General features: G+C 34.8%; 2 protein-coding genes across 6 annotated transcripts in view; both read right to left on the bottom strand.

Annotated features, from left to right (window-relative positions):
• LOC105325378 (multiple epidermal growth factor-like domains protein 10) overlaps positions 1–15,550 on the bottom strand; it is a 207,975-nt gene that overhangs the window by 41,872 nt on the left and 150,553 nt on the right. The window lies entirely within an intron of this gene.
• Positions 7,201–15,550, bottom strand: part of LOC117692866 (angiopoietin-4-like) — a 34,730-nt gene continuing 26,380 nt past the window's right edge. For 2 of the 3 annotated variants that reach the window (XM_066077955.1, XM_066077954.1), the window contains one exon: positions 7,201–7,637. In XM_066077955.1, the coding sequence (XP_065934027.1) occupies positions 7,387–7,637 (251 nt within the window). In that variant the 3' untranslated portion in view covers positions 7,201–7,386. Of the gene's footprint in view, positions 7,665–15,550 lie in introns of all 3 variants that reach the window. The other variant, XM_066077953.1, reaches the window with a different exon arrangement.

Genomic DNA, 15,550 nt, shown 5'->3' with positions numbered 1-15,550 from the left:
CGGACAAGCAATGCAATATGTTTGTCATATATATACACTAATCAAGTACATAATGTACGGACAGATGGGGTGGTCATAATACAGTAAAAACGTAGAAATTGTTCCGATATGTATCAATGAATGATCTATCTGTTGCATTCACTTTCCAGTGAATTCTATGAACAGTTATGTATCACGGATGATGGATGAATGGATGGATAGATAGATAGATAGATAGATAGATAGATAGATAGATAGATAGATAGATAGATAGATAGATGATAGATAGATAGATAGATAGATAGATAGATAGATAGATAGAATATTTAAAATATCATCTAGACTAACGTAAAACAATATTGTAATGGTATGCATTTGAAATTCATTGAAACAACGAATATTGTTAACTAAACAATACATTACATTGTTCCGTTTATTCAAAATAACATTGATATTATTAATTTTTTATCTTATTTTGATTTTAAAATCTTAAATTGTTAATTTGTTTTATGAATTGGAATGTGTCAGAAAAGGTGTATTTATGACCTGCTGTTTGAGCATTTACATTTTAAAAGACTGCTACATTATCATTTTTCGCGTAGGTCACCTACCACACAAGCACTCTTCATCACGAGACTTCGTTCAAAACTGGAGTAGTTGCTACTTGTAACCACCGTGTCATTTAAGTGTTTGTTAAGAGTGATGAGTAGTTTAGTTTTTTATTTGTTGGTTCCACTCGTAAAAAGTAAAAGGCTGTGTCAGCTTTCTTGGTCACATGTAATTTGTTTTTAATTTTTCATATTTCCGTTTTATCGGTCCATCCATACACTTGGTCAGACCTGTATGCACATTTTAGTTTTCGTAGATTCTAAAGGTCACGGCGTATGTAGTAATGACAGGCCTCAGTCATATAAGAATATGCAATTGTTTCAAATAAAACAAAACTATGTAAGCCTGATTTGATCGACTTTCTCAGATAGTAGTTGTACTCAGATAACACCAATGGAATGAATAAAATGAACGAGAATAGATGTCATTATTTTCTGTAAAAAATCTCCGAGAGAAATCATGTGAATTTTTTTGATTGAAAAATGATTATGTGTCAATGAAGATACCTTGAATATTTTCTCTTGCGATGTTTTCAATTGCAGTTCTTTCACAGGTATGTGGGGTTTTTTAAATTAAAAATCCTCTAAATGTGCTGCATAAATATCTTAGGACAGACTTTACTTAATAGCATTAGTATTGTTTACATAATTACCGTATCATAATTATGAATCAGAGAAAAGTTAATTTTACAGGATGTCATTACTAGAGTTTGGGTTGTTTGAATTTTGGTAATCATAACTCTGCTACTGGACTATGGTTTCGGGTTCAAGCTTGAGAGTGTCTGCGGGAGAACTTTGGTTAATAACTTGCATCTTCTCTTTCTGGAACAATTAGATTGCTGAATATACCATGACAAATTTTTGATATATCGTGGATTTCACAAAGAATTTTTTTTATCATTGTTAAGCAAAAACAAAAAACAACAAAATATCTTATTATATTTATTTATTCATTTTGCTAGGAGTAATTAAATTAAATTATTAATGTATTCTGTTTCATTTTTAACGGCTTTATAGCGAATTTTCACAAGAATGCCAAAAAACAAAAAACAAAAAAAAAACCCATCAATTAGTTTTTCTAAAGTAAATATGGAAAACAGAAAAACATCACAATATTTTCATTTTAGAAATACTGTTACATGTAAATTGTTATGTTACATAAAACCTTCGTTCAAGTACACAAATAGGCCCAGCTAACCAAGATAAAATGTCAATTAGAGAGAGAGAGAGAGAGAGAGAGAGAGAGAGAGATAGAGAGAGAGAGAGAGAGAGAGAGAGAGAGAGAGAGAGAGAGAGAGGGAGGGTCAAAATAGCTAAAACAGGTTGTTACTTGTGATAATAGAACCTCTACGTTTTTCACTTCACGTCCCGGTTTTCAGGATGTTGAGGTTTTAGTGAATGCAAATTTGCCCTGTCCCTTTTTTGTCAATATTAACACAGTTCATATAGAAAGTCCAGTATTGTTCCTCAAATTCCCGTCCTATCGAGGTCCTGGCTCCTCCACTCTGGTGTTCCATGGTGATGTTCCTCTGGTTGGCATTCCTGGATCACGGCATCGAAGCGTCCCTTAATTGTTGGTTGAGCATTAAAGATATGTTAACATTTTACGCCAAAACCAAATGGGCATTTGCGCTATTTTGTTCCCCTATCTTCTTTCTTAATCCCAAAATTAACAATTAGGCCTTATTAAAAATAAAACTAAATAATTAATATGATTTTGTTTCAATGATTATTGTTGTCAGGGTAAACTTTGTGATTTTTTAATTGCTATGTCAGCGTTTTTCTATCAATGTTTTACATTGTTACATTTTTTTGTATATATCAGCTGTTTTTTTACAACTTTAATTTCTTCCACTTAACGTTTTTAAAGTCTTTTAAAGACTTAAAACAGCTTTAACTGCCACACAAATCAATATTAAGCAGTAGCATCGGAAGCAAATTGAAAGGGGGGGCTAGACTAATCCTCAGAAATCCTGACAAGCCAAAAAACAAAAAAAAACATAATTCCCAAAATCATGAAAATCTTTATCCGTTGAGGGGGGGGGGGTATTTTTTTCCCCAATCATGAAATTCCTAATTCATGGGGGGGGGGGGGTGAGTGGGGGGTACCTATGACTCCAACCTCTCAATTTTTCAATCTTTAAGGTACATTTAGGTGCTGAACCCTCTATGGTGCTTTGTGCTTAATGGTTAGGTCTAACTTTAGCAAAAATGCAAAAATGGAGGTGGAGGCTAAGCCCCCCTCCTCCCGGTTCCGACGCCTATGTTAAGACTTTTTGTACATATTAACATCGTTTTCTTGTTTGTGCAACTCGTTGCGTGGTACGTCGACATTCAAATATCTATATTGTCTATATCGAAATTATCGTAAGATTGACTAATTATCATAAAAATACAGTCCCGAATGTTTTATAAGACAATGCATTGTCTGAGCTACTTGTAGGAAAAAATTATAAGTAAGTAAGTAAGTAAATATTTTATCATAGTAAGATATTTGGAGTTTGTCTTGGAATTTTTATCCTATTATATTTAATTTGTAATCTCATCCGGATTTTTATTTAAAATAAGAGTTTTTATTGTTTTTATAAAAATTTGCCAATAAAAGAAAAAAGAAGTTTGAAGAAATATTATTGCAATTCAAATACTTCATTTAGACATCATAGACATTTTCCCTCCGTAATAGACATATAAACACTGAAACGTATCATTTATGCATTTATATATACTGCTTCGATGTCCATGCTAACATTACCTAACTCTAGTTGAAATTAAAATAAAGTTCAATTTTCAACAAATTATTTCTTAAAGGTCAATGAAATATCAACTTTTAGGAACGTCAAAAGAACTCTTGATCACACGCTACAGTTATTGTCGCCCACAATCTATTATGCTTACATCATCTATCTCTAAATGATGTTCAACTTTCAACCTATTATTTTTCAAATTGAAATAAAATATCAATTTAATAAGAACTCATATTGAATTCTTGTTTACAAGTAATTATGATACGAATGTTCTGCATTGCATTTTCTATTCGTTAATCTAGTAAAGTATGAAACTTAGTTTTTATATAATCATTACACGAATGCTCATTCATATATTTATGTGTACAGACAGCCTGACCGCTCTCTGACCCCGTGACTACCAGTTAACAGCGAATGACAACGAAGGTTAATAGCGAAGAACAACCGCGCTCTGGATGTATTTCAGCACTTCATATGTAAACACGCCATGAATCTTTCAAACCATACAGGATCAGACATGTGCGAGTCAATCTTTGGACTTTCACCAATAGCCTCCGAAATTGACAAACTTTGGCAGTCTATGTTTAATGGACACAAAATGCCTCACGAAAAAGATCTTTCTTCATCGCCTGTTTTCTTACTTGATTCTCCAAACTGCAAACACTTCGGCTTTATTCCCGACGTAATTCACCATCTGGATAAAAATAATTTCTTAGAACATCTGAACTCGTTTCTACAAAATGGATTGTTTCTAAATAAACTTGAATGGAAAAAGACTGTTAACTCAGCTGTGTTTTACCACTTTACAACTTCCAGATCAAACCGCATGCTCCGAGACAACGACTTTATTCAATTTTGACAAATAACTGGAAACAGCAGACCAGACTGGATATGGAAAATTCCTAGCGACGTTCAGGAAGTTGCTCTTTGTAAATTTATTGTTAAACTTTGGGCTCTCTAAGACCTTCCCCTGCACATCTGCAGTTTATGTCAAAAATATTTTTGAACATGTTTCTACTTCTTGTGATGGAACCTGTTTATTTAGAGAAGCCTGATGGCAAACTGTTATAGTAAATTACGACATTAACTTATCTGCTGACTTATGTGGACTTAGTAATAACGACCTCTATCTGTTTCTTTTAGGCACAAGGTCAATCCCAGGCCTTTCATTTACAGATTTTTCTTATAGTTTGCACCTTCTTAATTTCCGCCTAATTAGGGATGCAACAGCATGTTATTATAGAATATCACGTGTAATATCCTGTCCATACACATAAATGTCACAGGATTACAGTGTTATACAAATAACTAGACACGATCTCGTTGCGAGCAACGAATTGGTCTTCCGTCCGATTTTTGAATAGATTAGATTAAACTTCTCACTTCAAAGATAAAATCGTAGATCTAAGCGAAAAATAGTAAAAAAAAAAAAAACATTGCGGCAATCGGGGCTTGAACCCGGGTCACCTTGGCCATGTCCACGACTCTATCGACTGCGCTACTCAGACTCTCGCTTCAGAAATTTGACGCTTAATTAGAATGCCTGAATTACCTGAAAGCACCTTGTTGCGGGCAACAAGTGGGTCTTTCGTTTGATTTTGAATTGATAGGATTCAGTTAAACTGTTGACATTTGGTACGATTTACTATCATATTAACTTCCTTTTAAACTAATTTTTCAACCTACACTGCAAAATGCAGATTTCCAGAAAACGTCATTTTTAAAAGTCAATATCTCCACAATGCGTTGTCCGATTTTAAACGGTTTTTAGTTTTGTATTCAGTACAAAAATGTCAACAAAACGCATATGCTTTAAAATTCCAAAAATCGAAATATTAGAATCACTTCCGGTGACGACCGGAAGTGACGGACGACCTGCTCATATTAAAATTTGAGAAGTTTAAAGCATATTCTGATGGTAAAAAATTGAAGATTTTTTGATTTAAAAAAATTTTAAAACTTAATTTACCAAAAATGCTGTTTGAGCGGACCGGAAGTGACGGACAATCGTAGTTTTACCTGATCGGCCCTAGAAATTCAAAAATCTATCATTCCTGAAACTTTCAATTTCGAAAAAGGGAGGACAAGATCACTTTTTACAAAAAGAAAAAATAATATAACGGCCGACCGGAAGTGACGTCATCAACAAAAATGTACATGATAAAAGAACTTGATATTTTGTATTATTCGTGAAATTTTCATAAAAATCCATTGTAGCATATTTGAGATATTAGAGTTTTAAGAAAAATGTTAAGAAAAAAAAGAATAATAATAGTGAAAAATAGAGAAAAAGAAACCTAACAAAAACAATAGGGTCTTCCGTTGGAAACGGAAGACCCTAATAATACTTTATATTTTGGTATTGCCTTATAGAGTGTGTACACCTGTAAACTTTTGGTAATTACGTATAATATGTACTGGATCTTTGCATCATAGTAGACCTATATTATCTCGTTTTCTCTACAATTGACTATATGTCTATATTCTTGTAAATATGTTATGATAATCTTCGTTGGGAAGAAATTAAGAAAGAAAGAAAACATATCATAATTAATCAGAGAAAAGTACATTACCAACGAGAAACTGTTATTTCTTAAACTTTGGCTTTTCAGTTTTTGTAGATCGATAAAACTCTGCACAATGGTCTCGCATACGAGTCAGAGAAAGACTGAAGGAGATTTCGCATGAATAACATTCACACCCCCTTGCCGTATATTTATATAAATAAGTACATATTTACCCTGAAAAATTATGGATACAACGCGTTTTTCTCAATTGCAAAGAACTTTATTAAAAAACAACGAAAATATTAAACAAATGCTTTTTAGTAAGGATTAATTAAATTTAATGTACAATATGTATATTCCGTTTTATTTTGAGTGGCTATAAATCGATTTTTACTCAATTAAAAAACATAGATTTACACTTCCATTGTAATGAAAGAAAAAGAAAAAAATGCTGTTTGAAATTTTCATTTTTTAAAATCTGTTTAATGAGTAATTTCAAAAAACTTCACCTTCCTTACAAGTATATTGATTGGACTAGCGTTCAAGAGCAAGGCAAAAACCCAAGGAACATGAAACAATTGAAAAAACATGTATTTTAAAAAAAATAACCGTACGATAAAACAAGATATAAGATGTATTCGCGATGATATAACCTCCGTGAGTAGGTTAATTAAGGAAGCAGATGGACAATTTAGCTTGTTATTTTGACAATAATATACGAAATTATAAGATTAATCTACTGTTTTTGAATCAAACCAAAAACTTAATATTTTCCGTTTAAATAAATGTCATTGCTATAAAATCGGGTAGTACATTACTACCATCTCGGTGCATTATCGCGTGATAACTATCAATAGCTAACCTAAATTCTATAATATAAATGAGATAAACTCCGTGGTTTCCACAAAACAATAAACATAATAAGATATTCGTTATCACCACATGTCATAATGAATAATTTGATTACTTGGGTATATGTAATATATACAGGGCTTAATACCAGATTTACACATTGTTTTGCAGTCATTATTATAATACCGCACTTAGAAATTTATTTGAAATCATCGCAATCAATAAATGCATCTATAATTAACGCTTTGGATCTTACATAATGATATAAGAAAATCCGATGCTTAAGATGAGAAAGGATCTGTCAAATGTATAAATACAAAGAGAGTTGTTCTTGGCTTTTATTGTGATATCAAAGTAAAACCTAAATGTCAGGCTCGAGGACGAATCATCAACTGTATTGATTTCAGAGATATCCACGAGTTTTTCCAGAAGTACCATACAATATATCTATGATCAGTTTTCTAAGAGTCGATGTACTGTCCGTTATTTATTATAAATCAAAGCAAAATATAATTCGTTTCAAATACATATATTTATAAATAATAAACAGTAGTTTAAATATCTACATAATTGTGCAACAGTGTCAGATTGTCTATTGACAAACAAAAACATGTAGGTAAATAAAGTAAATACACAGAAAGAGAGAGAGAACTGCTACATTTAGCAACATAATGAGAATAAAGTTACATTTCGGTGTCAGGCTCGAGGACGGATCATCATCTGTATTGATTTCAGAGATATCCACGAGTTTTTCCAGTGATTCCATGTTATGTATTTAGGATCAGTTTTCTCAGAGTCGGTGTACTGTCCATTAGGGTTGGCATAGAAACAACTATTGAACCACCCTGCCGTTCTGTACTTGGTGGCACAGCTACCGCTGCTCTTCCCGTCGTTATCCTGATCCAGGGTAGAGAACATCATGTTGTTGCTGTTATACAGTCTTTCCCCTACAATCACAGTGGTTGTACATAATCCTGATAATACAACAGTATTCATATATAGTATAATCGTAATGTTTGTACATTTACCTTATATTATAATATTGTCCTAAAACAATTTTTGAAACATTCTGAATGATTGAAGAAACAATGAATCAGCTAATATTTGATGAATAGCATTTACAAAAAATGTAAATTCATACCAAAAATGATCAATATTCTGGTTTTGCATTTATATGAAACAATGTATATATTCTCCTATAAATCATTTAAGTGCGCTGTTTAAGAGGAATTTTTAGGTAAACATTTTGTAACCCATTATGGCCAGGCATTCAGAAGTTGGAGTTCTATTCGCTTTTTGCTATTCACTATTCGAATAGCGAATAAAATTCTCTGGTCGGTTCGCTATTCAAATTACCGTAAACATGGTAATAAACGTAAATTCAAAATTTCATATAAACTTCCATTTTTAATTGAAAAAACAGTTTTATTGTAAAAATTATTACTCGTTGACCTCACCTGAACATTGACATAATGAACACGACCAGTAAGAGGCTTAGCTAGCCTGGCAAAAATAGGACATTTTATATACTGTGGTTTCATTAATTTTCAAGGGCATCAATTTTCGTGGATAAAGTGAAAATCACAGTTTCAAGGATACGTAAATTCGTGGCCAATGACCCTATCAATACAAAATGTTAATAAAAATTGCACTTCAATGAACATTTAATTTCGTGGATCAACTAAACAACGAAATCCACGAAAATTGGTATTCAACGAATATTGATGAAACCACAGTAATACAATTATAATAGGACATCTTTCAAGGGGCTGGCTAACATCCTGTCCCCCATATCTGGGCCTTCATATTTGGTGGCGATAGGGCCCCGGGACAGCCCAGTCGACCCTCAAAAGGATTTGGGTTTACACTGCCATCAACAGGATTAGCTAGCCTGGAGAAAATAGGAAAATCGTATAATACAATTATAATGCGATTTCTTTCAAGGGGCTGGCTTACACCCTGTATCCCATATCTGGGCCTTCCTATTTGGTGAGGATGGGGCCCGGGACAGCCCAGTCGACCCTCAAAAGGATTTGGGTTTACACGACCAGTAAGAGGCTTAGCTAGCCTGGCGAAAAATGCGACATTTCGTAAAATACAGTTATAATGGGATTTCTTTCAAGGGGCTGGCTAACACCCTGTATCCCATATTTGGGCCTTTATATTTAGTTATGATGAGGCCCCGGGACAGCCCAGTCGACCCGCAAAAGGAATTGTGTTTAAACGACCAGTTAGATGCTTAGCTAGCCTGGCGAAAAATGCGACATTTCGTATAATACAGTTATAATGGGATTTCTTAAAAGGGGCTGGTTAACATCCTGTATCCCATATTTAACCCTTCATATTTGTTGAGGAAGGGGCCCCGGGAGAGTCCAGTCGACCCTCAAAAGGAATTGGGTTTACACGACCATTGAGAGGCTTAGCTAGCCTGGCGAAAATGTGACATAATACGGTAATAATGGAATATCTTTCAAGGGGCTGGCTAACACCCTGTATCCCATATCTGGGCCTTCATATTTGGTGAGGATGGGGCCCCGGGACAGCCCAGTCGACCCTCAAAAGAAATTGGGTTTACACGGCCATTAACAGGCTAAGCGGGCCTGGCGAAAATAGACATTTTGTATTATACATGTACAATTATAATGGGATTTCTTTCAAGGGGCTGGCTAACACCCTATATCTGTAAACAGATAGCCATGCTATGACCTTGAATTGCTAGTATTACATAATGGTCACTATGATATTTAAGTGTACCTAGGTACTGCGCAGTGAATGGTGTTAATGATAATTAATAGAATGAACTCTGTGAATCTTGTAGCACTGCGTAGTATTCCTAAATGATGTTATGAAACCAGGTGAATAATACGGGCATAATAATATCCAATTTGAGAGTTTAAAAACAAGTGTCATATTTGGCGATTCTGTGTCTGCAACGATAGCTCTAGTTCTTTATATTGAGTCATGTATTGTGTATTCTATATATTAACCTTTGTAATCTTTTATGCCGTGTATGAATGAACGTATTATGAGTAAGTGATGCCTCATACTAGGTGGGGGACTCCGAGACCCAGGACTCGGAGACTCAAATCCTGCATCCAGACTCTTTGATTGGCAGTTTTGACGGTTTTGTTACTTTATTTAGAAATAAAATATCAATCTTAATTTTGAACACTAAATGTTAACTCATGATCATCGTAGATGGGCCAAACTAGTCAGAACTGTCCATCATAAGTAAAATGTTATATATACCCATGTAAAATGATGTTGAACAGATTTATAGATAGATTTAGAGATAGAGAGATTCCGCTTATAGAGATTCTGAGACTCCTGATTTGGGCTGCTATTAGCTGATGTAATTGTAACTATACGATCACGCTTAATAAAACCGCTTGAGAAAGAAATACTGGACTTGTCATCACTAAGTTTGAGCTGACCCTCAGTTGGATCCGTAAGACAGAAGGCTTACATATCCCACATCTTCGCCTTCATATTTGGCGAGGATGGGGCCCCGGGGAAGCCCAGTCGACCCTCAAAAAGAATTGGGTTCACACGACCAGTAAGAGGCTTAGCTAGCCTGACGAAAAATAGGACGTTTCGTATAATACAGTTATAATGGAATATCTCTCAAGGGGCTGGCTAACACCTGTATCCCATATCTCGGCCTTCATATTTAGTGAGGATGGGGCCCCGGGACAGCCCAGTCGACGCTCAAAAGAAACTGGGTTTACACGACCAGTAAGAGGCTTAGCTAGCCTGGCGAAAATAGGACATTTCGTATAATACAATTATAATGGGATATCTTTCAAAGGGACTGGCTTGCACCCTGTATCCCATAATTGGGCCTTCATATTTGGTGAGGATGGGGCCCCAGGACAGCCCAGTCGACCCCCAAAAGGAATTTGGTTTACACGACCAGTAAGAGGCTAAGCTAGCCTGGCAAAACTATGACATAATACAGTTATAATGGAATATCTTCCAAGGGGCTGGCTAACATCCTGTATCCCACATCTTGGCCTTCATATTTGGTGAGGATGGGACCCCGGGACAGCCCAGTCGACCCTCAAAAGAAATTGGGTTTACACGACCAGTAAGAGGCTTAGCTAGCCTGGCGAAAATAGGACATTTTGTATAATACAATTATAATGGGATATCTTTCAAGGGGCTGGCTAACACCCTGTATCCCACATCTGGGCCTTCATATTTGGTGAGGATAGGGCCCCGGGACAGCCCAGTCGACCCGCAAAAGGAATTAGGTTTACACGGCCAATAACAGGCTTAGCTAGCCTGGCGAAATGAGGAAATTTCGTATAATACAATTATAATGGGATATCTTTCAATGGGCTGGCTTACACACTTTATGCCATATTTGGGCCTTCATATTTGGTTGGAATTGGGCCCCGGAACAGCCAAGTAGACCATTAAAGGGAATTGGGTTTACACGGCCATTAACAGGCTAAGCGGGCCTGGCGAAAATAGTAAATTTCGTATAATACAATTATAATGGGATTTCTTTCAAGGGGCTGGCTAACACTCTGATTCCCATATCTGGGCCTTCATATTTGGTGAGGACGGGGCCCCGGGAGTCCAGAGGGAGTTCATGATTTTCATCTGATTATTTCCACGGAAACCAGGAATAAGATAAAGGCCCACATCTGTTGGTGAAAGAATGAAATTATTTTTAAAAATGCAAATACATGTACTTCTAACAAGCTTGATCATCTCTTAACAGAACATAAAATGCTTTGATTGATTGCTATATCGGGAAAAACTCTCTTTTGTTTTTGATATCATAAATCTGTAACTAATATATTTCTTTCCTAGTTGACAATTACTATTTACCAATTAGCTTTAAAAAGAATAAGGCTTGAAAAACGGAATTTGCACGAGTGTGAAATTAAACCTGGTAGTTGTGGAGACCTAAGCTTTTCCTTCACATAAAATGCATTTAATGGACATTGCCCCAAGATCAGTTTGTATTTCTGAGTCAATGATAAATTTTTCATCATGTAATAAATCATTAAATTTGTATGTATTATGGGCGTTAAATACATGTATATGTAAATATACATACATGTATTACGCATATAGATGTACATGAGTGCTAATGTTTATATCTTTTGGATGTGTTAATTGTACATTATGAACGTTTATTATACAATATTACTGCAACCCCTTTGAGGACCCTTAATGATCAATAAAGAATTAAAATTTACAGCTTTAAAGAATTGTTGAATTTTCACGATAAGTTATAACTTTGAAGACTTTGTTTTTTAATTTATCAAAAAGAAGTATTTGCTTTTAAAGATATCGGATAATTCTGGCACTCAGTTTCATAAGTGCCTGATACATGCACATACAATTTAGAACACATGCAGACTAGGAATATAGCGAGGACAGCGCACCAGTGTTGACTGAAATGCACGCAAATGGAATCCCAAGCGAGGTGGTAGTAGTTGTAGAAGAGACATAGATTTATAACATCAATATTTATTCAAACAAATAGTGCAACATTAATTAAAATCAAGGAATAAATATTTGCACACCAATTGTTTTCTTTAATATGTGTTTTGGTATGTACAGCAGAGAGGGGGGGGGGGGCACAACTTTCCTGGATTGTCTTTTTTTCTTCAAACAATAAATTTAAATACACTTAAATGCATACATGTACTAGTCATTAATAGTTATACAATATCTAACATTTTGCTGCTGGACTTAGATTCAGTTCTCTTAAATCTATCACAATTTTGCAAGTCGATACAAAGTGGGAACCTTTGTTCCGGTGTAGCGTATAGTTACCATTCCGGCGTAGCGTATAGTTACCATAGAAAAGAAACCTACTAGCATGTCCATGCATGGATTTAGAGCAGAGAGTCGCCCACCCCCACCAAACAAAATTATCTGTCAGAGCCCCCCCCCCCTCCCACGGGAAATTTTCTGAATACGGGCATCGCCCTAAGTGGGCTTTTCACAAGTGTGTAGCCATGTGTTTCTATAATATTTACAGAGAGGATGCCTTCAAGATCAAGAAAAATTCATCCAAAAAGAGGGGGCTGAAATATAATTTGGGGGGGGGGGGGTGTTTGACCCTCTCCCTCTAGATCTACATATATAATTGCCAACTCTAGTTACAGTGGGGTTTTCTCTGGTATCTCTAAAAATATATATAATGCCAAGTGACTAAATAATGTCATGTACACACCGCCTCCTTTACAAAAAATGCTGTAAATCATTGAGTTATTGGGCGAAGCAGAGGCATATTTCAGGTGTTTGGGTGGGGTGGGTTTTTTTATGGGGGGGTCATTGCTGCTTAAAATCAATTTGGATCCGAAGCATAGTGTTGACAAAGAAAACACAAGGTTAGGCATTTCTGTGTCTTGCACGTTTTTCTCTAAATATTGAAGGAGACCTTGACTTTCATATCGCTTTCTTGTTTTGTTTATTTTGGGTGGTGGCATGGGATGGTTTCGCAGGAAAGACACGGACAAATTTTATAAAAAAAAAAAAAAGGGGGTAAACATGAGGTTTGGGTACAGACCCTGAAACGTACTACTACACCACACGCTCGCTAAACGGTTCACACGAAACGCTGAACGGTTAACACGAAACGCTGCACGCTTTGCCCGAAACGCTAAACGATTTACACGAAACGCTGAACGGTTTACACGAAACGATTCTCGCACGAAACGATTTGCTCGCTTTTCACACGCTTTGGACACGCTTTTATCCTGATCGATTCGGGTCCTCTCGGATTTTTACCCTGACTCTGTTAGTAAAAATTAATTTTAAGAAAACACGAAATAATAGAAATACTGATATTAGAAACATATATGTACATAAGTATTGAATTGATTAATTAAATTAATTTGGTACTTATATTTAAAGCAAAAAATGATTTATTCACAGAATTGGCCAAAAATATTACTTCTATAACTATATTTATTGCTCAAAAGAAATATCCATGATACTGATTAGTCCCGTAAATAATAAAAATTCCAGAGAAAAAAGTTACCGTAACACAATATTCAATAACAAAAATAAAATCCGTATGATTACAAACTGAAATCGGTTTTTCAGTATTCGGCGGGATTTGTTTTTTCTTCTCACATTAATATTTTATTGGTTCATAGAATACGATGTAAAAATACTTACTGTAAATAAACTTGTAATTATTTACATTGATAATTTAAAAGTTATGTAAAATAAATTTAGTCACATAAATTAGAAAAATGCTATAAAACAACCGATTAATTTTTTTTATGTCGAATCATTCGCGTAAATAAATGTTCCGTACATAACATCACAGAGAAAAATCAATGGATTAAACAATAAAGAAAGTTGTCATTACTGTTTTGGATTTCGGAAAGAACAAAAAATAAAAAATGATTTAGATTTTTGTCTCAATATTCGTATACATAACCGGCGCCCCGCAAAACGGCGTACAATATTTCTATCATAATCTATTTGAATTAAATACCATGCATATATATTCCCATAATAATTAATTGCTTATGTACATTTTACGAAAATTTCAGTGTGTTAATTAATTACTTGTTGTTTTCCGTTATCAGTGTTTAAATAATTAAAATAATAGCTTGTAGAAATATTTTTAATCGGGATTCGGAAGAATTTACTTCCCGCATTTCATAGAAATGAACAGAATATTTTCTTTCTATGTTTACATTTATTTTTGTTTAAATTAATGTTAAATAATCTATCATTGAAATTGTGTGCATCATCAAATACTGATTCCGTCTACCTTGAAGTCATTAAATTTCTATTGGCTATTGACAAAAAAAGAGACGCGTGACCATCCAATGAAAACGAATACACAGAGTTTGATTGACAGGTTCAGCCAGGTGCAGGTCTTACCCGATGTCCGAGGTTATGTGTACTGGTTGTACACAGCCGAACAGTCTCAGTAACTAGTCTTCTTTCAATACGCGTACTTCTTTTGTTTGTTAAAAATTAATTCAATTTTGTAAAAAGATAAGTATATCATTTCTTATAGATTTTTTTCACGAGAATATCTCAAAGGAGTTTTGCCAATCAGTTTAAAGTAATGTTTAACACGAGCGCTATTTTGAAACAATTAAATTGTCAGAGAGTTCCGAATGAAATCTGATGAACGTTTCACACGGTTCTCGCACGCTTTGCCCGAAACGATTTACACGCTTTGCCCGAAACGCTGCACGCTTTGCCCGAAACGCTAAACGGTTTACACGAAACGCTTCACGATTCACACGAAACGCTAAACGGTTTACACGAAACGCTAAACGGTTTACACGATACGTTTCTCGCACGAAAGTCGCACGCTTTTTTGGTGTAGTAGTACGTTTCAGGGTCTGTAGTTATTTGAGGGTTAAAAATTCCTAGAATATTCATTTCTTATATTTTGTGAATAAAGGGGCTTATGTCTATGTCATTGACAAATGACACTTTAGATGTGAAACTCTGCCTTCTATTTTTACTTTCGATTTTTAATGGAAAAGGAAGGGGGGGCTGTCAAAACATGAAATCTCACTCGAATGGAACGTGAATGATTTCAAAACAATTCTTGAATATTTGCATTGATATACATTAGGCTGCAAATCCTATCGTAGTTTATGGGAGTCGCCGGGGATTAGAGAGTATAATTGGACCATGTATATATAAAAAAAAAAACGAATAAGGGACAATTCTTCAAAAAAAAATTTGAGATCGACCCTGGCTATTCTTATAAATGTTTAATGTAAGTTGTACATTTTTTATTCCGCAATGTCGGAAATGAGTTTTGATCATGTCTCCCAAACATGTAAACCAGTTGAAACAAATTTTAGAAATCCACTGAAAAAAAACATACTCTGAAAAAAATACAATCATT

The sequence above is a fragment of the Magallana gigas genome, chromosome 3 (genome assembly GCF_963853765.1).
Source record: "Magallana gigas chromosome 3, xbMagGiga1.1, whole genome shotgun sequence".
In the NCBI taxonomy this organism is placed as follows: Eukaryota; Metazoa; Mollusca; class Bivalvia; order Ostreida; family Ostreidae; genus Magallana; species Magallana gigas.
The sequence above is the reverse complement of the archived record's forward strand: the minus strand, read 5'-3'. Positions and strand labels throughout refer to the sequence as shown.